General features: G+C 52.5%; 2 protein-coding genes across 2 annotated transcripts; one reads left to right on the forward strand and one right to left on the reverse strand.

Annotated features, from left to right (window-relative positions):
* Positions 1 to 17,789: 17,789 nt before the first annotated feature.
* On the reverse strand, positions 17,790 to 18,374 carry LOC147964055 (uncharacterized). Its single transcript, XM_087529811.1, has one exon. It carries the CDS (start codon positions 18,372 to 18,374, stop codon positions 17,790 to 17,792), a length of 585 nt encoding a protein of 194 aa, XP_087385937.1.
* Positions 18,375 to 24,696: 6,322 nt separating this feature from the next.
* On the forward strand, positions 24,697 to 26,966 carry LOC125512723 (alpha-1,3-arabinosyltransferase XAT2). The gene is made up of 3 exons (XM_048677814.2): positions 24,697 to 25,134; positions 25,256 to 25,348; positions 25,452 to 26,966. The coding sequence occupies exons 1-3, from the start codon at positions 25,008 to 25,010 to the stop codon at positions 26,750 to 26,752; spliced, it is 1,521 nt and encodes a 506-aa protein (XP_048533771.1). The 5' UTR covers positions 24,697 to 25,007; the 3' UTR covers positions 26,753 to 26,966.
* The last annotated feature ends 287 nt before the right edge of the window (positions 26,967 to 27,253 follow it).

Here is a 27,253-nt window from a genome sequence, read left to right on the forward strand (position 1 = left end):
TAGCTAAATTTAAGCCACTTCGGCAGAAAACTCGGCCAAATTACATTTAAACCCTGCAATCCAAGAAAATGGCCCCTAAAAATGTGATCTAAAAATGTCACTTGTTGCTACCGCGTGCTTGTCGGTTGCCCACGTTACTTCGTCAAACCCCTTCATTTGAACTTGTCTCGTAGTCATAGCTTGGCACACATGACAAAGCCAGGGTATTGATCCTGTGGAGCACGCCGGCGGACGGTGAGGGACCCGTCTGCGGGACGAGGGAGACGCGACGGACACCGACGGCGACGCTACGGCACCCACCTGCACTTCCTTCCTTCCCTTTTTCTGTACCAGCTGTGTATGTATGTGCATATACATTCATACATAGGAGTGGTTGCCGGCCGGTATGTGGTCGAAGCCGCCTCAGACATTTCGTTACGCACAGACGGTTGGCTCGGTGCTACCTATCGACGTACACCAGTACACGTATATGTGCACAGTAGACACACGATCGAGATGGCCAGATGGGACAACATACATACTCCTACATAGCATATGCAATGCAACTTGCAGGGGAACGTGGCGTTGAATCGATCTTGCCGTAGGAAAACAGAGGAAACAGACGTTATAATACCCTCTCCCCCTTTTTTTCTCTTTCGAGATAGGCACTGTGTAGAGCACCACATACGCTTCCGTGGCTTGGTAGTCAGGCAGGCTGGTTTTGTGGCAGGTGGTCGGTGTTAAGTATACTGTGTATATGTGTATATTGTGTCTAGGCCACATCTTCTGTTTTTTCTGTATAGTTAAGGTTGTAATCCCCTTTGTACTTATCTATACGTGTTTGATGCACCGATCAATGCATTGTGATTGCACAGTCCATACTTGTCCTTCTACATGGTATCTATCGCAGGTTCTTCCGTCACCTAACCCTAGCCGCCGCCACCCGCCACCGTCGCTGCCGCGCGCCGCCACCACTGCCGTCGGTCGCCGCCGCCTCGCCACCTCCCTGCAGCCGCCGCCCATCTTTGTTGCCGCCGCGCGCCTCCCGCGCCGCTGCCACCCACCGCCGGCCGCCGCTGTCCCGCTTCCGCCCCAACTCCTCCGCCACCTTACCCGCGCCGCTCCCCTACCACCCGCGCCATGCCACCACCGAGCCGCCGCTCCTCACCCAAGCCGCCGCCCCTACACCTGAGTCGTCCCTCACCCGCATCATGAGCTCCTCCTCATTCACCATCTCCAACTCCTTTGCTGGTCCCGATGTCACCTTCGTCCATGATCTCAACATTCATGAGCGTGTTTCGGTGAAGCTTGATCAATCTACCGTCTCCTACTCCGCTCGGAAGCGGTATTTTTTGGTGGTGTTCCGCGAGTACCTTCTTCATGACCACATTGACGGCACCGTGGACTCGGCCCTCGTGATCCACGACGAGGAGTAGATGATCCTCGACGCTACCATCATCCGTGGTTCTACCTCATCATTTTCACCGACCTCTTTCACACCGTGGTGGATGACGACGACGATGTCTACGTCGTCTGGACTAAACTCAAGGGCCTCTTCACCGACAACAAGCTACAGTGCAAGGTCCTTCTCCACGGCGAGTTTTACGGGTGCCAGCAACTTGACTCGTCCATCGACAATTTTTGCATGCGCCTCAAGAAGTTTGCCGATGAGCTCCTCGATCTCAGGGAGACAGTTGACGACGAGCTCCTCATCAGTACCCTCACTGCCGGCCTCAACGAGGACTTTGGGAACGCCGCCTCCAACCTCATCCTTATCCCGGAGCCTACATTCGCTAAGGTGGTGGCGTACCTCAAGCTGGAGAAGTGCCAGATGCGAATGGCGCGGACTCGCGCAACCCACACCGCCCTTGTTGCCGGCACCCGCGGGGGCAATGCCCCACCACCGCCGCGCCCCGCCCTGGCCCAGCAGCCGGCGCCCGCCTTCCCGGCCCCCTTCCCGCCCGCCCCCTTCCCGCCGCCCCAGCCGGCCGCCAATGGGGGGGGGGGGGGGGGTCGCGGCGGCCGCCGCGGGGGCCGCAAGCAGCAGGGGGGTGCGGGAGCTCAGTGATGAGGAGTGAACCTCGAGACGAGGGTCGATCCGTTGTTGGCCCGATCTTTCACGGCACAAAAATCCATCGCAGCAAGAACTCGTTGCGGGTTTACGAAAATATTCACAAACTCCGCATAAACAACACGCCAACCCCTCAGTCCGAAGGAATAACGTGAACGAACCGTATAGGTTTAGCTTGTAATCTCCTACGCGTCGCGTCGCAGGAACTCACACGCCAGTAGAGATTTTTGACAAGGTTTCTCTAAACTCGATAATGGCCGACGGCCGAAAAACACACACGTGTCTAACTCATCTGAAAATAACCTGACCTATTACATGGCGCACAGCTTGGCTTTATAGTAGAAACCGATCCTTCTAACTTGACTCACAAGAATAAACTTAACTTTTGATCTATCTCTAACTCACGGCTGAAATAATAGAAATAAAAATACTAGATAGTTGGATCGAACACAGCTAACCCAAATACTTGGTGCGTCATGTGCAACATGACTTGATTGGGTGGCCCCCAGCCAGAGACGTACAAGGACAGGAAGTCCCATGGTGCACCCCTCCTCATACGTGATAACTTATTCTCTTCCGGCGGCCTTGACCGTGAGAAATAATAGCAGGTTAAGTTTCTTTTAATTCCAATAAAGCAGTGCTCCTTCGAATCAACATGATCTGGTGGACGTGGCCTTCCAAAGCAATAACATATATTTCCTTGTGTACGTGGTCTTCCAAAGCAATAGCAAATATTTCCTTCTTTATTTTTCCCATCCGAAATAAGATTTAACTCTGGCGGTCTCGGCAACTCAAACGAATCCATCTTATCTCCTATTTTAATGAAGTTCCAAACAAAACCCGAATCTGATGTATATAGTACTGAACCAGTTAATTCTTTGAACAAGTACTTGTACGTGCATGTGTTAGTATCATATGCATGTGCCTCCTTGTCCATGCCAAACATGCGATAGCAAGCATGCATGTATTCAAATCTTATTTCATTATACACAAAAACAATTTTTTGAACAAGTGCAACGCCATTAGGACTGGAGCTAGGACTGGCCGTATCACTCAGGGAGGAGCAGCCCGCATGCCCCAGCAGCCCTACCAGCCGGCCCCGTGGTACGCCGGTCAGAATCCATGGACCAGCGTTGTGCACACCTACTCGATGCCGATTCCCTGTGCCCTTGCTCCGGGTATTCTCGGTGCTCGAACTCCGTCTCACTAGGCGTTCTACGTCACGCCGCAGCCTTACGCGATGCCCTACGGGCCCCTCTCCTACGGCCAGCAGCCGCTGCTGCCCCTGACGGCCCCACCGCAGCCGCACGCTCTCCCGTCGGCGCCATGGGACTCAGCTCTTCTGGCGTCTCTCCACACCGCCCCCTCATCGTCCACCTACTCCGACGGCGGCAACTGGTATATGGACACTGGAGCTACCGCGCATATGGCCGCCTATCCCGGTAACCTCCACACCTCTTATCCCGTCCACACGTCCGCTCGCATCATTGTCGGTGACGGTTCCTCCCTTCCCATTACTCACATAGGACATGCATACTTTCCGTCTAATTTCACTCCCATATACATGTCTAATGTCTTAGTTTATTCTGAGCTTATTAAAAATCTTGTTTCTGATCGTTCTCTTACATGTGAAAATCCTGTTACCATTGAGTTTGACGAATGTGGTTTTTTTGTTAAGGACGCTCACACCCGGATGGTACTCCACCTATGTGACAACCCCGACGAGCTCTACCCGGTTCACTCCGCCACCTCCGCCGCCCTTGTCGCTCTCGCCACCGGAGTGGATCTTTGGCACGCTTGCTTGGGTCATCCCAATCCCGTCACCCTTCATCATATACTTCGGAGTTTTTCTTTCACATGTAATAAGAACGAGGATCACTCATGTCATGCATGTCGCCTCGGCAAACATGCTCGTCTCCCGTTTAGGGCATCTTCTCATGTTGCATCGTACCCGTTTGAGTTAATTCATAGTGATGTTTGGACCTCTCCTGTTGCAAGTAATATAGGCTATCTTTATTATCTTGTCATACTTGATGATTTTTCGTATTATGTGTGGACCTTCCCGTTGAGTCGCAAGTCGGATGTTATATCCACTCTCGCCGCCTTCTACTCTTATGTTCTCACGCAGCTTGGTTGTCCCATTATTGCGTTCCAGACAGATAACGAGAAGGAGTTTGACAACCTAACTGTCCGCACTCTCCTCACCACACATGGTACAACTTTCGTCTCACCTGCCCGTACACTTCGCAGCAGAATAGTCACGCTAAGCGTGTCCTTCGCACTCTTAATGACTGCGTTAGGACTCTCCTCTTTCACGCCAATGTGCCACCACACTAAGCTTCCTCGGCCGACCCCACCGCCTCGGCCGACGCCCCTTCCTCGGGCGCTGCGGACTCGGCTGCCGCCTCGCCCCGTCACACGGGCTCGAGCTGGCATTCACAGTCCGAGTCTGCGGTACTAGAGCGACGAGTACCTCCTCGCCGCCTCCACCGCGGAGCCGTCCCCTCTTCCTGTGTCTGCTCGCGCAGCCCTTCGTTGTCCTCACTAGCTCGCCGCGATGTAGCAAGAGTTCGACGCTCTCCAGCGAAACCGCACCTGGACACTGGTTCCCCGGCCTCCTCGCGCCAATGTCATCACTGGCAAGTGGGTCTTTCGCCACAAGACCCGCTCGGATGGTACACTCGAGCGCTACAAGGCTCGCTGGGTGGCTCGTGGTCTTCGCCAGCGTGCTAGAGTTGACTTCACTGAGACGTTTGCCCCGGTTGTTAAACCGGACATGATCCGCACCGTCCTCCAGCTTGCGGTGTCCCGAGGCTGGCCAGTTCATCAGATAGATGTCTCTAACGCCTTCCTCCACGTCCATCTTGAGGAGCATGTTTATTATGAGCAGTCCACCGGTTTCGTCGACGCATCTCTTCCTGTCCATGTGTGTTTGCTGTCCCGGTCTCTTTACGGGCTCAAGCAAGCACCTCGCGCCTGGTACCAGCGGATCGCCGGTTTTCTTCAGACACTGGGCTTCAGCGTCACTCGCTCGGATGCCTCACTGTTTTTCTATCACCATGGTGACACGACTGCATATTTGCTCCTCTACGTCGACGACATTATCTTGACGGCCTCCTCCACAGCACTTCTCCAGCAGATTACTCTCCGACCGCGTGACGATTTTGCCATCAAGGACTTGGGTGCTCTACATTATTTCCTTGGCATTGAGGTTGTTCGGCGACCGGACGGCTTCTTTCTTCAGAAGTATGGGCACGAGCTCCTTGAGCGTGCTGGCATGCTTAATTGTCATCCTGTTGCTACTCCTGTTGACACGTAGGCCAAGGTTTCTACTCTTGAGGGCTCACCAGCGTTGGATGCTCCCTTCAACCGGTCTATAGTCGGTGCTCTTTTGTATCTGACTCTCATCAGACCGGATCTATAGTATGCTGTTCAGCAGGTGTGTCTCCACATGCATGCCCCTCGTGACTCCCATTGAACTCTCGTGAAGCGGATCCTCCGTTACATTCGCGGCACGGTGACTCTTGGATCACCCTCATGGCGTCCACTTCTCTGAAGATGGTGGCCTACTCCGATGCGGACTAGGCTGACTACCCCGACACCCGTCGGTCCACTTCTGGCTGCTGCGTCTACCTCGGTCCTTCACTCGTCTCGTGGTCGTCCAAATGACAACCCACGGTTTCGCGCTCCAGCGCGGAGGCTGAGTACCGAGCTGTGGCTAACGCTGTTGCTGAGTGCACCTGGCTACGACAGTTAGTACAGGAGCTGCATCACGATGTCTCCCAGGCTATGGTTATCTACTACGACAACGTCTCTGCGGTGTACCTCTCCGCCAACCCCATTCATTATCGCCGGACTAAGTACATTGAGCTGGACATTCACTTTGTGCGCGACCGGTGGCCCTTGGACGTATTCGGGTTCTCCATGTTCCGACTGCACAACAGTTCGCCGATGTGATGACGAAGGGACTGCCGACTTCCACCTTCGAGGACTTTCGTTCCAGTCTCTACGTCACTAGCGCCGCTTCGACTGCCGGGGGGAGGGGGGAGGTGTTGACTATATTGTGTGCGTGTATATTGTGTCTGGGCCCACCTCCTGTTCCCTCTGTATAGTTGAGGTTGTGGGCCTCTTCTGTACTCATATATACATGTTTGATGCATCGATTAATGCATTGTGATTGCATAGCCCATACTTATCCTTCTACAGTCGGTACACGCAGACACAGCTTGACCCGCAGCGAAGCAGTTCGTTGAGTCGCAAGCACAAGCATGCTCCATGTACGTAGTACATCCGCTGCACTGTTGTTCGCATGGCAGGTCGCTGTTTGGCGCGGCCGTCTCGCCGAAATAGTAGCAGAGGTTCGGAACCGCCTGTGTACGTACGTATGTCGACTGTCCAACCCCTACAAAAAAGTTACTGTATATACGTACGGGCAGAAGTGAGTGTGACTCGGAAGCAACGGCCGTGCGTGCCTCCGACTGTTTAAATCTTCCTAACCAAGACACGCTGATTAATTTTGAACAAGAGATAGTATTTCCTCCGTCCGGAAATACTTGTCTGAGGAATAGATATATCGAAACATATCTTAATTTTAAATACATTCATTTTTATCCATTTTTTCAACAAATATTTCCAGACGGTGGGAGTACAATGTACAGTTGATGCCTTGCATCCTGGTGAAATGATTGTGAAGGCAACAAAAAATGTCACATCCTCTGCAATCTTACCAAGATTTCCAAGGATTCCGGTCTACGAAGATGTTTTCCCAATATCTGTTACTAGAATTGAAAAATAAATTAAGCAGGAGCTAAGGTAATCCGAGGCAAGCTGCTTTGAGTTGAAAATGATTGGGAGCGAAGCGCCGAACGCTAATATCTGTGATGACGCGATGCTGGGTCCCCGATCATCAGCTCTCATTCGCATGCCCCATATATCCAGCCACATGTTATGGTGTTAAACCACCCGAGCCCCCAATTATTTCTCATTTATTTTCCTGCACATGGACATTAGCGTTTGTCCTAACAGAAAGAGACACGGATGTACGCCGTCACCAAAGCGAAAAGGAAAAGGGGTGACCCGGCCGCCACTCCTTTCCTCTCAGAACGTCGTCGTCGACGGGAACGTCTCCTCCCACTGAAAGCACATCGCCAGAAATCCTAAAAATAAATTCAAGAATAATACGAGCACTAGGATTTGAATCCTGGTGGGTTGGGGATACCACTGTCCACCTAACTAACTCAACCACAGGCTCCTTATCAAACCAAACAAGCAAGATACAACACCTACATGTACGGGTAGCAGGGTGCTAGCTGATTGGCGGAAATCACGATATTAGCATAACCTAATCTCCCGCTGCGGGGCCGCCGGCGACCGCGATGAATCAATCAAAGGCCTAGGATCAGGACTAAGATTGTTACCTTTCTCAATAAATTTCATCTTCGTTAATGAATGACACAACGAAGTTCTTTTTCAGTTGACTGCCAAAACTGAAAATAAAACTAAGACTGGGAGAACTTGGAAAATTGTTGTAGGATGCCCATTGTTTTTTGTTTGCGAAAAACTTTTGATTTATTCATCTTTAATCATCGCAGTACAACAAACACTAGAAATAATAAAACTTACACGCAGATCCGTAGACCATCTAGCGACGATTACAAGCACTGAAATGTGAATAACATATATATAGCATTTGATGCCACAAAAAAACAAAGAATTTGTAAAACAAGGTTGGAGTGGATGCCATTCCTATGAAATGTAATACACATAATTAATTGTTTAGAATAAAATTCCTATAAGATTCAATATTACAAATAAAACGACGAGCATAGAAAAATGTCTAAGGATTCTAACGCTCCAAAAATCTTATGGAATTCATTTGAATCAAAGGAGCCCTAAAGACAGAAAGAACATCTTCTCCACAACCCTGCAACTGATTCTCACATCTTGGTTTCTCATCAAGTAGTTGCGGGATTTTAAAAATCTTAACCAATGTGGAATTTAGATGCTATCCCCGTGGAGGGCATCTCTTTTCTCACATCACCATCATGCGATTGTGAACCCAAGAGATGTTGGCTCGTTTTGCACACAAGTGATTTCTCGAGTATTAAAATGTCGTTTTATATGTAGGCCAGGTCAAACTCTCTATTGATTTGATGGGCTAACCTTTTGCCTTGGTTGTCTAAAAATGTTGCCACTCTGTGAGTAATCAAATATGTTATGTTGGCCGCAAACCATTTAGCCATGTAACTATAGTGCCGCCGTGTAAAAGAGGAAATTTTCATTTAAAATATTCTCAAGTTTAAAAATGTGGTTTGATATGTAGGTTGTGCTTCAAACTTTCCAATAGTAACCATATGGCTACTAAAAAAATGTTGCCAATTTGTTGGGTAGTCAACTTCTGGCTGAAGATCATCTACACGTGTACTGCATCATTTTCTTTCTACTTCTCGCCGCATTCGCCGTCGATGAAACCCCCTCCCGGCTATTCCGGTCTGAAGCATCAAACACAAGAGCTCGTCGCCGCGCACGATGAGAAGCCATGACCTCACCGCTCCGAGGAAATCGATGTCTAATAACCAAGTAGAAGTAGGATGTAACTAAGCGTCGGGCCACGTCTTCAGATGCAGTGCACATGATCACTTACTACATCCTTCCTGCGTTGGTTGATTTCATATTGAGAACCAAAATAAGATAAGTAGAAATTGATATCACCAACCGACACTATGTGCATAGAGGAACCCGTGACGGTCGTAGCCCTACAGATGAACGCCGTTGAAACTCTCGATTCAGTCCGAAGCACCTAAATCAAGACTCAGCGGTGCGCACACATGATGAGAACCCTAACCTCACCGGCCCGAGGAGACGGCAAGATTTACAGCAGAACTGGTAAATGACCAAGCAAGAGTAGGAATAGTAATTAAGTGTTGGCCTACGTATTCACTACAGTACACATGATCAGTACATCCTTTCTTGCATTGACTGATTCCATATTATTATGAACCGAAGTAGGATAATACAGAATTTTTCATTAAGTACATATTGTTGGAAGGAAAAAAGATCACGCTTTTGAAGTCAAAAAGTCAAAAAGGAAAGCTTTGGCCATTTTTCATGAAGTAATTTCACACTTTGAACTGTAGGTTCTTCTCTTTGTATTCGTGTACACAAACTTACGCCTGTTGGCACGTCACACATCACTAGCTCAGTAGCTAGAACTACCCTGACACGGTCATGGCTCGTCCATCAGTCCATGCATCATCATTTCCTTGACGTCGACGCACACCACGACACCCGGCCATACATGAAAGGAAACGGCTCCGGTACGATCATATTCCACTTTAGGGCATGTACAATGGTTGATAAGACAGTCTTATCTTAAATCTTGCATGCAATTTAGACATGACAAAAAAGTATGTCTATAATGGGTTATATCTTAGCCTTATCTTCAATAACTAGTAATTTCTTAAAACATGGTGAGACAAATTGTGCTAAGAGATCATCTCTTGTCTTATCTTAAATAAGAGAAAACAAGTCTTTTCTTATAAGTTCTTTCTCCTCCACCTCATCATTTATCCTACGTGGCACTTCTAAAATAGTGCCATTGTCCATGTCCTTAGTGACGAAACCTCTTCTCGAGTGGAGCTAGAAAGTGGGCTAGCCACTTAGCCAGAACAGGTCCGGTAGCAGCCATGTCCGCATCCGTGCAACAATCAGTGCTACTGGTAACTGCGACATGTGCCGTCATTTCGTGCCCCGGTTCGCTCACGGTTAACCTAGCTGGCTAGCTAGCTAGCCAGGAAGCTTCACGTATCACACTCGAGTCGATGTGGACTCCGTCTCACGTGGAGGACACAAGCCACGGGAATTCTGAAGCAGCGATCGGTAGTTGGATCCTATAAGGCCCTGTACAATGGGAGATGTTTAGAAGGTATTAAGAAAAATAAATCAGATTTTTCTGAAGTATTGGTGCCTATTTTTATAGAAGAGACGCTTAGTTAAGTGTCTATCCTGTACAAATAAGCACCGATGCTTAAAAAAAGTCTAATTTATTTCTTTAAGCACCATTTCTAAACACCTTCCATTGTACAAGGCCTAAAACATACTGCTCACACTAGCCATCGTACTAGTATCATTCTTGGTCATATGCAACGTTTAAAAAAGATGATGAATTGTCTCCAACGGGAACCAATCCTATATAGGAATAAGAATCCATTCTTATGAACCAAATGGCTCTAAAGAAAAAATCCTATAAAAATCATACCCTCTAAAATTCCTATAAAAAATGAAATTCCTCTAAACCAAACCAAAGAGGCCTAAAAAAGGCCCCCGCGTCATCCGAGTGGCTGACACGGGCTGCGATCACGCCGCCGCTCCCCCCCCCCCCCCTTCCTCGTGTCGGCGGGTCTGGGCCCCCTCCCTTTCTCCTCACGCAACGGACCGCGTCCTCCACTAAACCGGTGGGATCTGTCCTGCACGCGTGCCTCGTGGCACCTGTTCGCCGGGTGCTGCTGCCGTTCGCCGGGTGCTGCTGCCGGCGTACAGCAATGCCAGCCAGATCCCTTGCTACGGACCGCGGGCGGGAGCCCTCCCGGCTATGACTCCGGTGGTTGGCGGTCGGATCTGGCTCACCTCGTCCCGGATCTGGTCTGTGCCGGTGCCCTGCTGCCCTTCGATGGAGTTCTTCCGACCTTAGCCATGGTTGCTCCTGCCCTTGCTGCGGAGCACCCCTTGTCGGGGGACTGGGTGGCTGGAGGTGACCGGAGCGGCTTGCTGCAACCAATGCGGTGCTGCATGGGCTGGCTGGTGGCTCGCTCTCGGCTCTGGCAGGTCCCGACGGCGGCTGTGCCTTCACGGCTGCAATGGCAGCGTGGGGTCCGCTCATGGTGGCCGGTGATGGCGGATATAAGGTTCCTGGCCCATATCTGTTCCGCGTCAGTCCTAGGGTTCTTCTAGCGCGAATACGGTGTTCTGCTTGAACTCGTCGGGTGCCCAAGTTGCGTCGTCAAACCCCGTCACTTGAACTTGTCTCGCAGTCGTAGCTTAGCACACATGACAAAAAGGCAGGGTATTGATCCTGTGGGTGTGGAGCACGCCGCCCGGCCGGCCCCGCGGACGGAGAGTGACCCGTCGGCGGGACGACGGAGACGCGACGGACACCGACGGCGACGCCACGGCACCCGACTGCACTTCCTTCCGTTCCTTTTTAACGAGTGGCGACCGGGAACTTGTACCAGCGCTTGTGTGCATATGCACATGCACATATCGTTGCCGGCCCGTTCGTGGAGGAAGCCGCCTGAGACATTTCGTCACGCACGTAACGCGGTTGGCTCGATCGGCACGTGCTACCTACCAACGTTCGACGTACATGTGTGCACCACGAGTACAGCCACGATCGAGATGGCCAGATGGGACAATGGTAGGAGCACATGCAATGCAAATGCAAGTTGCATGGGCACGTGGCGTTGAATCGATCTTGCCATAGGAAAACAGAGGAAGCAGACGTTACAATAGACACCCTTTTTCCTCTCGAGATAGGCACAAGAAGGTTATCTATTCTTCGTGGTGGCCGGGAAGCGAACGGCTTGGGAGGCAGGCTGGCTGGTTTCATGGCAGGTGGTCGGTGCAGCAGTTTGACCATCGTCGGTGAAGCAGTTCGTCCGGTCGCAGGCACAAGCATGCTCCGTGTACGTACATTACATCCGGTGCACTGTTGCTCGCATGCCAGGTCGCTGTTTGACGCGGGGGTTCCACCAATACGTACGGTTGTGCGTGCGCGTCTCACCGAACTGGCAGTAGAGATTTAGAACCGCGTGTGTACGTACGCATGTGTCTCTGTACGTACGTCGACTCTCCAACCGCTGCAAAGAATTCTACATGTACCGTACGTGCCGGCAGAAGTCAGTGTGACTCGAAAGCTACGGCCGTGCTGCCCGCCCGGCCGGTACTCTGTCTATCAACACTGTTTATTTATCTTGTCTAGTATAAATCTAACCAAAGCACTTTGATTTGTAGGATTGTTAGTTCCAGTATACAAAAAATGTTTTCCCAACATCGGTTCGTGCTACCCCGCAAAAAAAAACATCTGTTCATGCTACGACTTCCTGCCTGTCTACAAAACAAGGTTTACTCGGATCTGATGAGGGAGGAACGACGATGGTTGTCTACGGACCTAGATATATTTTTTTCACTTCTGTTGCTTTTTGGACTACCTTAACAGTTGATGAATATACAAGTATTTTAGCCTACAAAAATGGCTTCTGAGTATCTGTTTGTACCGTAAAGAAAAAGTAACCGGGATCTAGGGTAATTCGAAGCAAAGCCGCTTTGAGTCAAAAATGAATAAATGATTGGGAGCAAGGCGCCAAACAAGATGACCGGATGCCGGGTCCCCGATAATCAGCAACTCTCTTGCCCGTGCCCCATATATCCAGCCACATGTTATGGTGTTAAACCACCGGAGCTCCCAATTATTTTCCACTTATTTCATACACATGGACAATAGCGTTTGTCCTAACAGGAAGAGACACGGAAGTACGCCGGTCCTGGCTGCTTACCAAGCAAGATATCACATCTACATGTACCGGTAGCAGGGTGGTAGCTGATTGGCAGAAATCACGAGATTAGCAGGACCTAATCTCCCGCTGCGGGGCCCGGCAGGCGACGGCCAGGAAACAATCAACGGCCTAGGACTAGGACAAGGAGTAGCTGATTAGACCATGCCAACAAAAAAGTTGTAACTGAGATTGTTAGTATGTTTCTCAATAAGTTACATATTCGTTAATGAATGAAACAGCTGAGATTTTTTTAGCTGGCTGCCAAAACCGATGCCACAGGAAAAAAACAAAGAATTTGTAAAAGGTGGTTGGAATGGATGCTGGATTTTCTGAAAAATGCAATACGTGTAATTCCTTAGGAAAACATTCCTATAAGATTACATCCTACAAAATCAAAGATCCACCGTAGAAAAAAAATGCTAATGTTTCCTCAACAATGCCAGAAAATAATAAAAATTACATTTAGATCCGTAGACCACCTAGCGGCGACTACAAGCACTGAAGCGTGAATACAATATACAACATTTGATGCCACATGAAAAACAAAGAATTTGTAAGACGAGGTTGGAGTGGATGATATTCCTATGAAATGTAATGTGCATAATTGCTTAGAAAAAAATCCTACTAGATTCAATGTTACAAATCGAACGACCAACGTAAAACTTCTAATGATTCCAACGCCCCAAAAATCTTATAGAATTCATTTGGATAAATGGAGCCTTAATAAAGATAGATATGACATCTTCTCCATGCCCCCGCCGGCGCTTTCGCATCTTGCTTTCCCGTCAAGTTGTTGCGGGAATTTTAAATCATACCCAACCTGGAATTTAGATGATATCTCCATGGTGATGACCCTGTTTCTAGCATCACCATCTTGCGAGTGCGAACTCGAGAGACGGTGGCTCGTTTCACACACAAATGATTTCGAGTTCAAAGATGTCGTTTTATATGTAGACCAAGTCAAACTCTCCATTGATTTGATGGGCTAACCTTTTGCCTTGGTTGTCTAAAAATGTTGCCAATCTATTAGGTAGTTAAATATGCTGGCCCCAAACCATTTAGCCATGTAACTATAATGACAATGTTTGAAAGAGAAATATGTCATTTTAAATTTCCTCAAGTTTTAAAATGTCGTTTAACATGTAGTCAGTGGGTCAAATTTTCCACTGCAAACTATACAACTACTCTAGAACGTTGCCAATTTGTTGGGTAGTCAACTTCTGCCCAAAGACCATCTAGACATGTACTCCATCATTTTATTTTATTTCTTCTGGCCGCATTCGTCATCATTGAAGCCCTCTCCTCACTCATCGGATCTGAAGCACCCAGCACCAAAACTCGTCGCGCATGATGAGAAGCCCTGACCTCACCGCTCCGAGGAAAAGACAAGGCTTACCGTAGAAATAGATGCATAACCAAGTAGAAGCATAATGTATTAAGTGTTAGCCCGCTCGTATTGAATGCAGTCCTGCAATGATTGATTTCATACCGAGAACCAAAATAAGATAGAAATTAACAGTATCATGAAAATTAATTTGCACGTCTGAAAGGAAGGCTGTCAACTTATGCCATGTAGTAATTTCACGCTTTTTCAGCTTAAAACAACCTTGAAACAAAACAATGTCAACAAGAGTTTCCCCCTAAAGAAAAGAAATAAGAGTTTTGTTTTATTTTTGGGTGCGGCTAGGTCTCAGTCGACTAAGACTTAATGAAGTCTCAGTCAAGCCATATAACATGCAAGAAAGAAGAAAGAAAAAAACTAAAAAGAAACCTGTGCACAAATCTTAACGTAAGATCTTACGAGTATAGTGTCGACTGAAATTTAACCAAGTCTTAGTTGACTGAGATTTAGCAAGATTGTTTTTTCTATATTTGTATACACAAACTCACTTGTGTTGGCGCGCTTTGTGCATAGGGAAACCCGTGATGCTGGCACATGCCACATTCATGCTCTCGATCGGCCAGTCTGGGCATGCATACTCTATCCGTTCCTAAATATAGATCTTTTTAAATATCTAATATAAATTACATATGGATGTATATAAATATATTTTAGAATATATATTCACTCATTTTGCTTTGTATATAGTTTAGATTGAAATATCTAAAAAGACTTTGATTTAGGAACGGAGGGAGTACATCTTTTCTTGTGGCCGAAAACAGAATAAACAATAATATTTCCTGCAAAAGAAAGAATAAACAATAATACCACCCGCTCAACAACAACAGTGTGGGTGTGGGCGTGGATCGAACCATGTCCACCCTGTGCGGCCGGCCCAGCCCGGGAATGTCAACGGTCCACCACGGACGTCGTGCCTGCCAGTCTCTCCACACGACAACCGCTAGTCGTTCCCACGCCGGTACTAATCCTGGCTGCTGCAATAATCTCTCACCTATGAGTTGCCACAGGAGAGAGCATTCGGATTCTTTATCACCGCCTCGTTTAACCGTCGGCAAGCGGAGCAGCTGAGGGCAGGCCCATCCAGATCCGGCCGGAGATATCAAAGTCCTACGTTTCGGATGTTTGGATTCCCGCAAACATCTTTCATTTCATTCCCAATTTACGGAAAAAAAATACACAATCCAAACAGATACGGGTGGTTTGTGGATTCGCCTTACAAATGCCCTTACGCCGTCAAACCGCGTCATTTGAACTTGTCTTGTAGTCGTCGTAACTTAGCACACGACAGAAACCAGGATACTGATCCTGTGGAGCATGCCACCGACTGCCCCGGCGGACGGAGAGGGACCCGTCCGCGGGACGACTGAGAGCATCTCCAGCCGTTGCGCCCTCAAGACGCGCCGAAAATCGCCGCTTGAGGGCGAGCCGGCGTTTTTTTGGCGTGGGGGCGAGCACGTCACCAGTCGTTGCCCTCAAGTCGGGCCCCAGACGTCACCATAGTTCGGCCAAATTTCAGCAAACACGGCCAAATTTCAACAAACACGACATATTTCGGCGAAATTTAGACGTTTTTTACACGAATAAAATGGACGGAAAAAACCCTAAACTACGGGCAGAAGTAGGCGCTGAACAGGGCGTAGTCGTCGCCGGCGTTGTCCTCCTGCTTCTCCTTCATGACACGGTCGGCGCCGCTGCTCGACCCCTCGCCCCGGCACGCTGCTTCACGGCGGCGGCGTTCCGTGATCTTCTCCAGGGCGCGGCGCTGGCGGTCCAGCTCCATGCGCGCGTAATCCTCGCGCGCCCACTTCAAGGCGGCCTCTTCTTTGTCGGCCTCCTCGGCGAGAGCAGGCTCCGGCTTCACGGCGGCGAGCCCCGGCTCCGGCTTCACCGCCGACAGCCCTGGCTCCCTCTTCGGCTTGACCAGGCGAGGAGGGGCCAAGGAGGAGGAGCCACGACCGCCGTCGTTGATGACGAGGCCGGCGCCGCGGGTGCGCCTACCGAGCGGCGTCTCAGACGGCTCTGGCTTGACGCTGACCAACGTCGGCGCGCCGGAGGAGTGAGAGGAGGATCGGGAGGAGGAGGAAGAAGAGGAGGATGACCATCCCATCATCCTCCTCGGCGGCCACGCACCGCCGCTCCGAGCAGTCGGGTACTCGAACGGCGGATCGTTGCCGCCCTCGAGGTGCGCGAGGATGCAGCGGAGCATGCGGCCCAGGACGCCCCACCACAGGCGGCGGCCCTCGCTGTTGTTGCGGCCGCGTGGCGTCGGCGCGTTGTTGGTGGAGGCGAGCCACTCCTCCTGCCGGCGTCTGAAGTACGCCGCCCACGCCGCGTGGTTGCCGATGGCGTACTCCGAGAGCGCCCGCTCCGCGACCGTCAGGGACGCCCGTGCACGCTCGATCTCGGCGTGGAAGTAGGCGGGCGTCTCGGGGACGGGCAGAGGGGGGACAGGGACCCCGCCAGCGCTGAGCCTCCACCGCGTCGGAGCACGTACGTCGGGCGGCGCGGGGTAGTTGGCCTCGTGGAGGAGGTAGGCCTCCCACTCATGCAGGCCACCGCCGCGTCGCCGGGGTACCTCGCGCTCATGGTTACCGGGGGGGAGAGAGGGGCTCGAACGACGGAGAGAGGGGAGGAAGTGCGGCGGCGAGGAGGACTGCCGATGCCGATGGATGGGTGACCGGCGGCAGGCTTGGCATTGATTCTCCACGGGAAAACCGAGACGATGAGGACGACCACCCTTTGTCTCGCTGACGCGCTGGTCCCGCCGCTCTTTCGCGCCAAAACGTTTGCGCCGGCGCCCTCGGGCGCCCCCAGCGCGCCGGGTTCGGGTTAGTTGCGCCGGCGTCAATTTCGGCCCAATCTGACGAAAAATAAGTTCGTGTAGGCGCGACTGGATCGATTTTTCAACATCAGCGCTAAAAAAGACTTTAGGAAGAAAGGAATAGGGTCTATTGAAGACGCGGCTGGAGATGCTCTGAGACGCGGCGCACACAGACGGGGACGCCAGGCCACGGCAACCTATACGTATGCACGCACTGCCACGAGCGAGATGACAAGATGGGAGAACATGCAGATATGCGGTGCGTGCGCGTCTAGAGGTTTAGAACCGCCTGTGTACGTACGCATGTTGTACCTCCGTATGTACGTACGTAAGTCGACTCTCCAACCGCTGCAAAAATATATAGGAGTATATACAAGCGTATATGTACGGGCAGAAGTGAGTGTGACTCGAAAGCAACGGCCGTGCCCGTGCGTGCCTGCCCGGGGCTCGGTCTGTCACAGTTTTCATCTTTTGAATCTATAACCAAAGTAAAGGCATTTCGATTCTTACTGCAAAGGAATTAACCGGGCGCTGCCTTGAGCGGAAATGACTGGGAGCAGAGTGCCAAACGAGATGCCGGGTCCCCGATGATCAGCTCTCTTCCGCTTGCCCCGTATATCCAGCCACATATTAAAGCATATCTGTAGCACGCCTCTTAGAGCAACCTTAATGAAGCGACTTATTTTATCCACCGCCGTCTGTTTGGATCAGCGCGAATAGAAATGTTGTTCCAACGTGTCGACCCAAACGAATGCGCGTCCGCTTGCGTCCGCCTGCCGACGCGGACACGAGAGGGACACACGCGCTTGCCCTCTCCCCTTCCCACGCCCGCTGGTCGGTGTGACATTGGCCTCTTCCCATCGAACAGTACATCCTCGCCCGCCTCCTTCATCGCCGACGCCGTCGGCCATTTTTTCAATAGATAAAGGATACACAAATAGTTCTAGTATAGACATAAAAAATTAACTACTCGTCGTTTTCCGACTCCGACTCGGTAATGTCCTCCTCCGACGTCTGAATGTAGGTGTCAGTATACCGCTCGTCCTCGGAGTCCCAGGACGACGCTTCTCCTAGTTTCATGTTTAATTGCGCGTCCTGCTTCCGCCCACGCTTGTCCTCCCGATAGGCGGCTCGCTCCGTCCTCCTCGCCTCCCTCTCCGTCCTCCTTTGCTTGTAAAATTGGCGCTCATCGACGATGTCCTGCGGAAAGCGTTCGCACCACATAGCCATGGCTTCCACGTCCATCTCGGCGATGGCGAGGCGACGCTGCCGCCTCCGGTGGTCACGACGATCCTCGTCGGTGAAAAGCCACGGGAGAGGCGCGATATCCTGCGCCCACTGGCTCGTCGACACGTCGGGAAAATTCATCTCCCGACGAGGCCGCAGGAGGCGCCACGCCGCTGCGATGTACGTGCGGGCCGCCTCCTCTGCGGTGTCGAAGTTGCCGAGAATGAGGCGTTTCTCGCCAAACCAGATCTTGAAGGAGAAGGCGCCAGAGCGGCGCTCGCGGACTCCACGAAAATCCAAAGCACCCAGACAGCGCATCGACATGGTGGCGCAGAGGCGGCGAGGCTAGTGAGAGGGGGCGAGACGAGTGGGCGCCGGACAGAGTGTGGAAGGAGCACCTTCTAAATAATGAGCGCCGCCCGCGGCACGCCAAAACCAGCACACGCTAGGCCAATTTTTTCCCGCACGCGCGAACCTTTCCTGCGCGCTGGAGCGCCAAAATCAGGGCGACGACATGGCCCCTGGTATGATCTATGCGCGTGTGGTCATGAAATGGGTCGACGCATTGGGCGCACTGCCGACCCAAATCTAAAAGAGGGCGCCGGGCGGGCGGCCGACCCAAACGGACAGAAAATGGACAAAAGCGTCGTCCGTTTGAGTCGGCCCGTTGGAGTTGCTCTTAAAATGCACTAAACTGTAAAATAACTGTCAGCTTACAGTTTTAGACGGAAAAGGCGACCCAAATAGAACCCGTAAACGACTCTGATCTGTAAATTTCTTTTAAGGGGCACGGAAAACATTCCGATCAAATCTGTGAAAATAAGGATTTTCGAGACAACCCGGGGTGCCCTGTATACGCGAAAGACCGTTGGCGGAAATCCAACTGCCATCGAAACCTTCATGAATCGCTCCCGTCCGCCCGTCCTCAGCGGCCACGCTCACCTCGACCACCGCGCTCGAATTGCTACCTAGCTAGCTAGCTTCAAGCGAGTCAGCCGTGACCGCCTCGGCGGCGGCTGCCGCTGCAGTCAACACTGTTGTTGGCCCCAACCCGGGCGCGTCCGGTGGCGAGCACAAGGAGGCAGTCGCGGAGGCAGGGTGCACACACGGCGAGGGGACGGAGGTCGCAATGGGAAGGGCGTGAGGAAGGAGATGGTATATTTAGATAATATTCTTTTTCACGGGTTGATCATACGGGCTCTGTTCGGCCGCAGCTAAAATGAACCTTTATAATGCGTTTTTCTCGGCCCTTAAAACACTTATGTGGGTCACAGTTTTAAGGGGTCTGCTAGAGATGCTTTTATGGTGGTAAGGGCATCTCCAATCGCGGACCTGTAAACTTTCTGCAACCGTTTGGACCACACTGTCTGAACCGCGGAAGCCATCCAACACGACCCTGTATCGGTCCGTGAGGCGGTCCGGACGCGATTTATCCCGCAAACCGGAGATAAAAATGGAGAGGTTTGTGGGAGTCCGAAACGATCTCAAGCCTGTTTCTGACTGCCCGGGCCAAACCAAAAACCCCCACATCCCTTCCGCGCGTATTCGATCGGCGCCACTTCCGAGTGTCAGCGCCTGCATTCATGCCCGCCCAAAGCAGACGCGGCCGCTCACTGGCGCCGGCATTGAAGTGGCGCGCTGATCGAGAAAGCACCATCCGCGCCGCTTCCCGGTGCATGCGACTGCCGCGCATTCAAACGACACAATGGCCGGCCGCCTGTCCGTCTGTCTGCCAGACGCATTGATGGCACGCGGTTGCGGAGGCGTCTCCTTCGGCCCCATCCGTCCGTCCATCTGCCGCCCACCAGTGCTATATAAACCACTCTCCTGATGCCTCGGCCATAGCCACACTCATCCCTCTCCACACCACTCCCCGCCATGGATCCCTCTACGGCCAAATCTCTTTGGGACGGGCTGACGCCAGAGCAGACGAAGACCATGACCACCATTGCTATCGAAGATGCCGGCACGTCCGCAGGCGCCGCCTGCAGCGAGGAAGAGTAGTGCACGGTAGGTAGCCGCCGCTCGTGTCCTAGGAAGGCCACTACTCCTCCCCTCCCGTCGACACCAAGCTTGATGGGCTCAACATCTTCGATCGTTTAGTCACTTGACGGCGACGTGGAGGCGGATTGCTAGCCCAACAAGCTGAAAAAGGCGAAGCTTCCGTTCTCTTGGTTCATGGCCGGAGACGGGGACCGGACGACGGCGATCATGTAGATTAGCCCGTCTAGGACCGCTTTCATGTATTTGTAATGAAATCCGTCATGTTTATATAAAATCAGTCCGTGTTTATATGAAATCCACACTTGTTTGCATGATTTTCTTTCGGTTGATTTGAGTTGTTGTGAAAATATATGCGGCTATCGTTGGATGACTGCCTCCCGCATCCATGTCAGGTTGCCAATGCAGATGCCCTAAACCATCCCAGCCCCCAATTATTTCCCGTTTATTTGCTGCGCATGGACATTAGCGTTTGTCCTAACAGAAAGAGACACGGAAGTACGCCGCCGATACCGCGTCACCAACGCGAAAAGGGACGCGACCCGGCCGCCGGTCCTGGCTGCTTACCAAACCAACCAAAAAGATATCCCATCTACATGTACCGGTAGCAGGCTGCTGGCTGATTGGCAGAAATCACGAGATTAGCATTACCTAATCTCCCGCTGCGGGGCCCCGCCGGGGACGGCCAGGAAATAATCAACGGCCTAGAACTAGGACAAAGTGTAGTTGATTAAAGATTGTTACGTTTCTCAATAAATTACATCTTCTTTAATGAATGAAACAACTAAGTTTTTTTAGCTGACGGCCAAAACTGAAAAAAAAAAACTAAGGCCCTCTTTTATTCAAAGGAATTGGAAAACTGTAGTGGGATACCATAGCGTATATAGCATTTGATGCCACAGACAAAACCAAGAATATGTAAAACGATGTTGGAGTGGATGCCATTCCTATGAAACGTAATTACACATAATTGTTTAGAATAGCATTCCTATAGGATTCAATATTACACATAAAACGATCAGCATAGAAAAATGTCTAAGGGTTCTAACACTCCAAAAATCTTATAGAATTCATTTGAATCAAATGAGCCCTAAAGACAGAAAAAACATCTTCTCCACAACCCCGCAACTGATTTTCACATCTTGGTTTCTCATCAAGTTGTTGCGGGATTTAAAAAAGCATAACCAACCTAGAATTTAGATGCTATCCCCATGACGGGGATCCCGTTCCTCACATCACCATCACGCGATTGTGAACTAGAGAGATGTTGGCTCGTTTTGCACACAAATGATTTCTCTAGTATTAAGATGTCGTTTTATATGTAGGCCGGGTCAAACTATCTATTGATTTGATGGGCTAACCTTTTTGCCTTGGTTGTCTAAAAATGTTGCCAATCTATCGGGTAGTCAAATATGGTATGCTGGCCGCAAACCATTAGCCATGTAACTATTGGCTCAGAAAACAAATTAGCCATGTAACTATGATGCCGTCGTGTGAAAGACAAAATTGTCATTTTAAATGTTCTCTGGTTTTAAAATGTGGTTTGATATGTAGGCCGTGCTTCAAATTTTGCACTAAACCATATAGGTACTAAAAAATGTTACCAATTTGTTGTGTCGCCAATTTCTGGCCGAAGATCATCCCGACATGTACTGCATCATTTTACTTTAACTTCTCTCCGCATTCGTCGTCGCTGAAACCCCTTCCTGCCATTCCGATCCGAAGCGCCCAAAAGTAGAGCTCGTCGTCGCGCATGATGAAAAGCCATGACCTCACCGCTCCAAGGAAATCGATGTATGGCCAGGTACAAGTAGGATGTAATTAAGCGTCGGACCACGTCTTCAAATGCAGTACACATGATCACTTACTACATCCTTCCTGCATTGGTTGATTTCATATTGAGAATCAAAATAAGCTAAGTAGAAATCAATTATCACAAACCATAACGGAGTGGTCTGCGTAAAAAATTAATCCGCGCCTTCGAGAGCAAAGACTTCATTTTCTGTCACTTGGTAATTTCACACTCTTAAGAGCATCTACAAACGGACCTCTCTAACCCATCTCAAACGCCCGAACAAGCCGTCCGGTCGCTGCCTCGTCATGAAATTTGGACCCAGACGGGCCCCTCAAACGCCCGGACTGACCGGCACCCCCCATATCCAGCCCAAATATGAGATGGATATGGAGGGCGCCCGGTCACGCCCGCCACGTCGGCCTGACGGTGTGGCCCCACACGAAAACGTCCGGAAACCCAGTGGTTCGACGACCGCCACGTCTATCGGCGCGGTGGGAACATCACGCGGCGCCGTTCCGGCTTGCTGTCCAAGACGACATCCGGCTATTTAAGCCGGCCGACGTCCCGCAATCCTAACCCATCCCATTCTCCCTCTCCGCGCCGCTAGTCCGAGCCCTTCCACGTCCTTCCTCTCTCGCTCCAGCGCTCTGCCCACGCTCCGGCACTCCAACATGGTCAGGAGCAAGATCACCTACTATGCCATTGCTGATGCCAGAGCGGTGATACGAGATCCAGCAGTATATCCGGACGAGGGAAGCCGCGCGCGCCGCCCGCATCGCTGTTGGGCTGCCTCCGGACTCGCCGGAGCCGAAGGAGGAGGATGAGCAGCCGGAGAAAGAGGAGGAGATGGCTCCGATGCAGGTGGAGGAGGCGGACGAGCTGGATCAGCAGGTGCCAGCCTTCAACATGGAGCAGGCGGAGACAGAGTTCGTTGTCTCCCAGTCCGACGAGATGGCCGTGCAGCAGGCCATCCTGGAGTCCATCCAGGATGAGGCCTATGTAGAGGCCAACCGGGTGTTCCTCCGGCGGCATCAGGCGGAGACCGACACGCTCTTCGACGAGCTCAACGCGAAGATAGAGGCGGAGGAGGCCGGAGCTGCAGCTGCTTCCCATGCTGCCGAAGCCGGGCACAGAGATTGTTGTGATATCCGACTAGGAGTAGATAGGATCGATGTAGTACGTTCTTTAGAAAAGGAGGAAGACCCCGGCATCTGCATCTAGGCGATGCATGCAGCCACTTTATTAATTATTCTCAAAAGACTTTGCAAAGAAATACAAAAGTAAGTCTAAAGCCACCGTCTAGGCAACATCTGTCGCTACTCCTATCCAGTTGATGTAGAAATGTTGATAGTCCGGGCCTAATACCACAGACCTCGCAGCCAAGCCTAACATCTAAGACCTAAGGCCTCAACCAAGCCACATGTCGGGTCTGGGGCACACATCGGTCCGGCGGGCTCTCAGAGGCCGCCGCCGCCAACCGCCACCACTCCATCTTCGAGCTATATGACGCATCAACCTTGCCCAGTCTAGATGCCCTCGATGCCACCATGGCGCCCAAGGGCACCACCTCCCCGCGCGCGAACAGCTGAGCACGTCGCGGTCGCTACCGGTACACCTCAGCACCATGCCGCCAAGTACCACCAGCCGACACAGCTTGAAGTCTATGGAAGATCTGTCGTGCGTAGCACCTGCCGACTAGGCATGACAAAGCGTAGCACTTGTCGATTAGGGATGACTTGATATCTCCAATGAAGCTTCGTGCAAGATGAAGCCGCTCCACCTCCTGCCTCTGACTTCCAGCGCTGCTCCACAAACGATGCTCCGGAGAAAGAAACGAACCCGTAGTACTGCCGTCGTCCGATCAGGATTACCAAATCTTAGGGTAAACCCTGAAGAAACACGAGTGAGTCGACAGAAGTTACACGACGATGCCTTCATGAAGGTAACGATGCAAGACGCCGCCATCGGCTTGGTTTTCACTGGCAACTCTGTTTCCCCAACTTGCACCCGGGACTAGATGACGGATCTGGAGATCCGACCACCCAGCTTCAGGGCGACCATCTCTGATGGAGAAGGTGGCCACCACCGCCACGCCCTGGGCCGCAGCCCCCGGCGTCCTCGAGTTGTAGGTCGATCCCAGGGACAACAAGCCATTAACGGAACGGTACACGAGGTTGCGGCCCGCCGGAGTCCATCTGGCCCCAGATCAAGCGCCGTCACTGGACCTGCAGCCGTACGCCGCCGCCGCCCCGCACACACTGTCGTAGATCCGGCCATCACAAGCCGCCGCCGTCCTGACCGAAGCGCGGGATGAGGAGAAACGCCGCCGCCGCCGCTGCAGCACACAGGCTTAGCCTGCGATGCCCCCGGCGGCGGCGGGGGAGGAGGAGGCGCCGGAGTGAGGGCCGGATTTGCTATATGTGGCTGTAGATGCTCTAACCAGAGTTTCATTTTTTATTATAAATTCGTATATATATACAAACTCACGCGTGTTGGCACGTCGGTCCGTAGGACGGACAACCCGTGACGGTCGTAGATACCACATTCATGCTCCCGGTCGGCCGGTCCGGGCATACATGCCTCTTCTCCCGTGGCCGAAAACGGAAAAAAACAATAACACCACCACCCCACAGAGAGAGATCAGGGAAGAGGCGACTCAACAACAGTGTGGGTGCGGGCGTGGGTCGGACCGTGCACGCCCACCCTGCGTGGCGCGGCCGGCCCAGCCTGCCCGGGCCGGTCAACGGTCCGCCGCGCACGTCGTGCGTTCCAGTCCCTCCGCACGACGACGGCGGCTAGTCCCGGGGGGCCAGGCTGCTAACCATCCTGGATGGATTTCGCTGCAATAATCCCTCACTTATGAGTTGCCGCAGAGCATTCCGATTCTTTATTACCACCCTCGTTTAATCATCGGCGCTCGGCAAGCAGAGCAGCTGAGGTCCATCCAGATCCAGCCGCACGAGAAAGTTTCAAAGCATCTCTCTCTCTCTCTCTCTCTCTCTCTCTCTCTCTCTCTGTCTCGAGAAGAGTCTTCCTCCTTGGGGGGAGGCAGGCGGCAGGGAAGAAGCAAAGCCCAGCAAGCAAGCAAGCTTCCTTGCTTGCTCCAGATCTGGTCTAGGTCGGAGGAGGAGCGGGAGGGCGCGCTGGGGTCGGCGTCGGAGATGAAGGCGGCGCTGCGGAGCCGGCAGGAGCCGCGGCGGGTCAGCAACGGCGTCATCATCGCCGCCATGCTCCTCTCCCTCTGCGTCCTCAGCATCGTCAAGGCCAGATACTGCTCCACCCCCTTCGGTATGTCTTCTATCTTCTTCTTCCCCCTTCACTTCTTGCTTCTTTCTTCTTCTTGGGTATGGCTGGCTGGATGGATGGATGGATGGATGAGAGCTTGGATGTTTTCTTGGGACGGCCGCAGGCAAGCCGGACGACCAGCTCAAGGAGCAGATGAACTCCAGCATCCGGATGGAGACCGACGACGAGCCCACGCCCGCCGCCACCACGGTCGGAGGTGCGCCCCTGTCTTCCGGATCGATTGACCGAGATTGAGTGCTAATTTGGGGGCGAAATGTATGTAGTATGTTGCTCAAGACTCTTCCTTCTTTGCTGGTCAGTGTCAGAGGAGGACGCGGAGGAGGATGTGGAGGAGGACAGCGCCGCCCCGGTGCCCAAGGTCACCGCGGAGAGGGCGGAGAAGACAGCCGTTTTCTCCGGCGCCGGCGCGGGGAGGAAGGATAAGGATAAGGGGCACAACAAGAAGAAGAAGCCGACCTGCTTCATGACGAGCAAGCGCTCCGAGCGGTGCGAGGCGGCGGGGGACATCCGGGTGGTCGGCAACGCCTCCACCATCTACATCGACTCGCTGGACCGGGAGTGGCGGACCAAGCCGTACGCGCGGTACCACGACCCCGTCGCCATGACCCACGTCCGGGAGTTCCTCCTCAGGCCCTTCCCGGCCGACGCGCCGCCGCCGGCCTGCACCAAGAACCACTCCGTCCCCGGGTTTGTGTTTTCCAACCGCGGCTTCTCCGGCAACCTCTACCACGACTACACGGACGTGCTGGTGCCGCTCTTCCTCAGCACGCGCAGGTTCAACGGCGAGGTGCAGTTCCTGCTCAGCGACCTCAAGCCCTGGTGGGTGGCCAAGTTCCGGCCGCTGTTCCGGCAGCTGTCCAAGTACGAGGTCGTCGACGTGAACAACGACCTGGAGGTGCACTGCCTGCCCCGCATCGTCGTCGGCTCCGACTTCCACAAGGACATGGGCATCGTCCCGTCCAAGGCCGGCGGCGGCGTCTCCATCGTCGACTTCAAGCGCACCCTCCGCGACGCCTTCGGGCTGGAGCGCGCCGCGGCGTCCCGCGGCGGCGCCACGGGCGCCGGCAAGCCGCGCCTCCTCATCATCTCCCGCAAGAACTCGCGGCGGTTCCTCAACGAGCGGGAGATGGCGGCCGCCGCCACGGCCATGGGCTTCGACGTGCGCATCGCGGAGCCCGACCAGCACACCGACATGTCCACCTTCGCGCGGCTGGTGAACTCGGCGGACGTGATGGTGGGCGTGCACGGCGCCGGGCTGACCAACATGGTGTTCCTCCCCGCGGGGGCCGTGCTGATCCAGGTGGTGCCGTTCGGGGGCCTGGAGTGGCTCACCGGCGTGACCTTCAAGAACCCGGCGGCGGACATGGAGGTGACGTACATGGACTACAACGTGCAGCTGGAGGAGAGCTCGCTGCTGGAGCAGTACCCGCGGAACCACCAGGTGCTGACGGACCCCTACGCCGTGCACAAGCAGGGGTGGGACGCGCTCAAGGCCGCCTACCTGGACAAGCAGAACGTGCGGCTGGACCTGGACAAGTTCAGGGCCACGCTCCGGGACGCGCTCAGCCGGCTGCCGCCGGCGTCGACGCCGGCGGCCTGAGCCTCAGCCCGCCCTGCTCGGCCGCGCCCGTCCCCGGTCCGGTAGATGTAGATCCGTCCGTGTATATCTATCTGCTCTGCTCCATGCCTGCCTCGTTTTGCTTAACTTGATTCTTGATTTCTTCTTTTCTTCTTCTTCTTCCTCTTGCTCTTCTTCTGGTAAGACCCCATTGACGGCGAGCAAGAACTTGTGGTAACAGAGGATGTTTGGTTCATATCCTTTTGTGATTATTTGCTTCTTATATCAAATTAATTTACAAGAAAAATGCCAAGAACATATAGCTCAAGTGCACTGAGCAGCAGTCGATCCCCTTCTCCATGTTGTCGACCCATGAATCCATGTGATCCTACCATCTTCCACCCCATCTCCATTGATAATGGCGTGCCAGAAACTCAGAATCCTTCGGCTAGCGCCGGAGAAATTTCTTGGTCATGGGGGGAGAGGAGGAGGACTGCGACTTGGCGAGCTCCTGCGCCGTGTCAGCTAGCTGGTAAGTAGGTT

The sequence above is a fragment of the Triticum urartu genome, chromosome 6A (assembly GCF_056163025.1).
Source record: "Triticum urartu cultivar PI428250 chromosome 6A, HENAU_Tu73, whole genome shotgun sequence".
In the NCBI taxonomy this organism is placed as follows: Eukaryota; Viridiplantae; Streptophyta; class Magnoliopsida; order Poales; family Poaceae; genus Triticum; species Triticum urartu.

Bases quoted from the DNA above. Each gene is read 5' to 3' on its own strand.
- LOC125512723 (XM_048677814.2), top strand. From the start codon at position 25,008: ATGAAGGCGGCGCTGCGGAGCCGGCAGGAGCCGCGGCGGGTCAGCAAC. The intron at 25,135-25,255 runs GTATGTCTTCTA...GGACGGCCGCAG, and splicing joins ATACTGCTCCACCCCCTTCG to GCAAGCCGGACGACCAGCTC. The intron at 25,349-25,451 runs GTGCGCCCCTGT...TTTGCTGGTCAG, and splicing joins CGCCGCCACCACGGTCGGAG to TGTCAGAGGAGGACGCGGAG.
- LOC147964055 (XM_087529811.1), bottom strand. From the start codon at position 18,374: ATGTCGATGCGCTGTCTGGGTGCTTTGGATTTTCGTGGAGTCCGCGAG.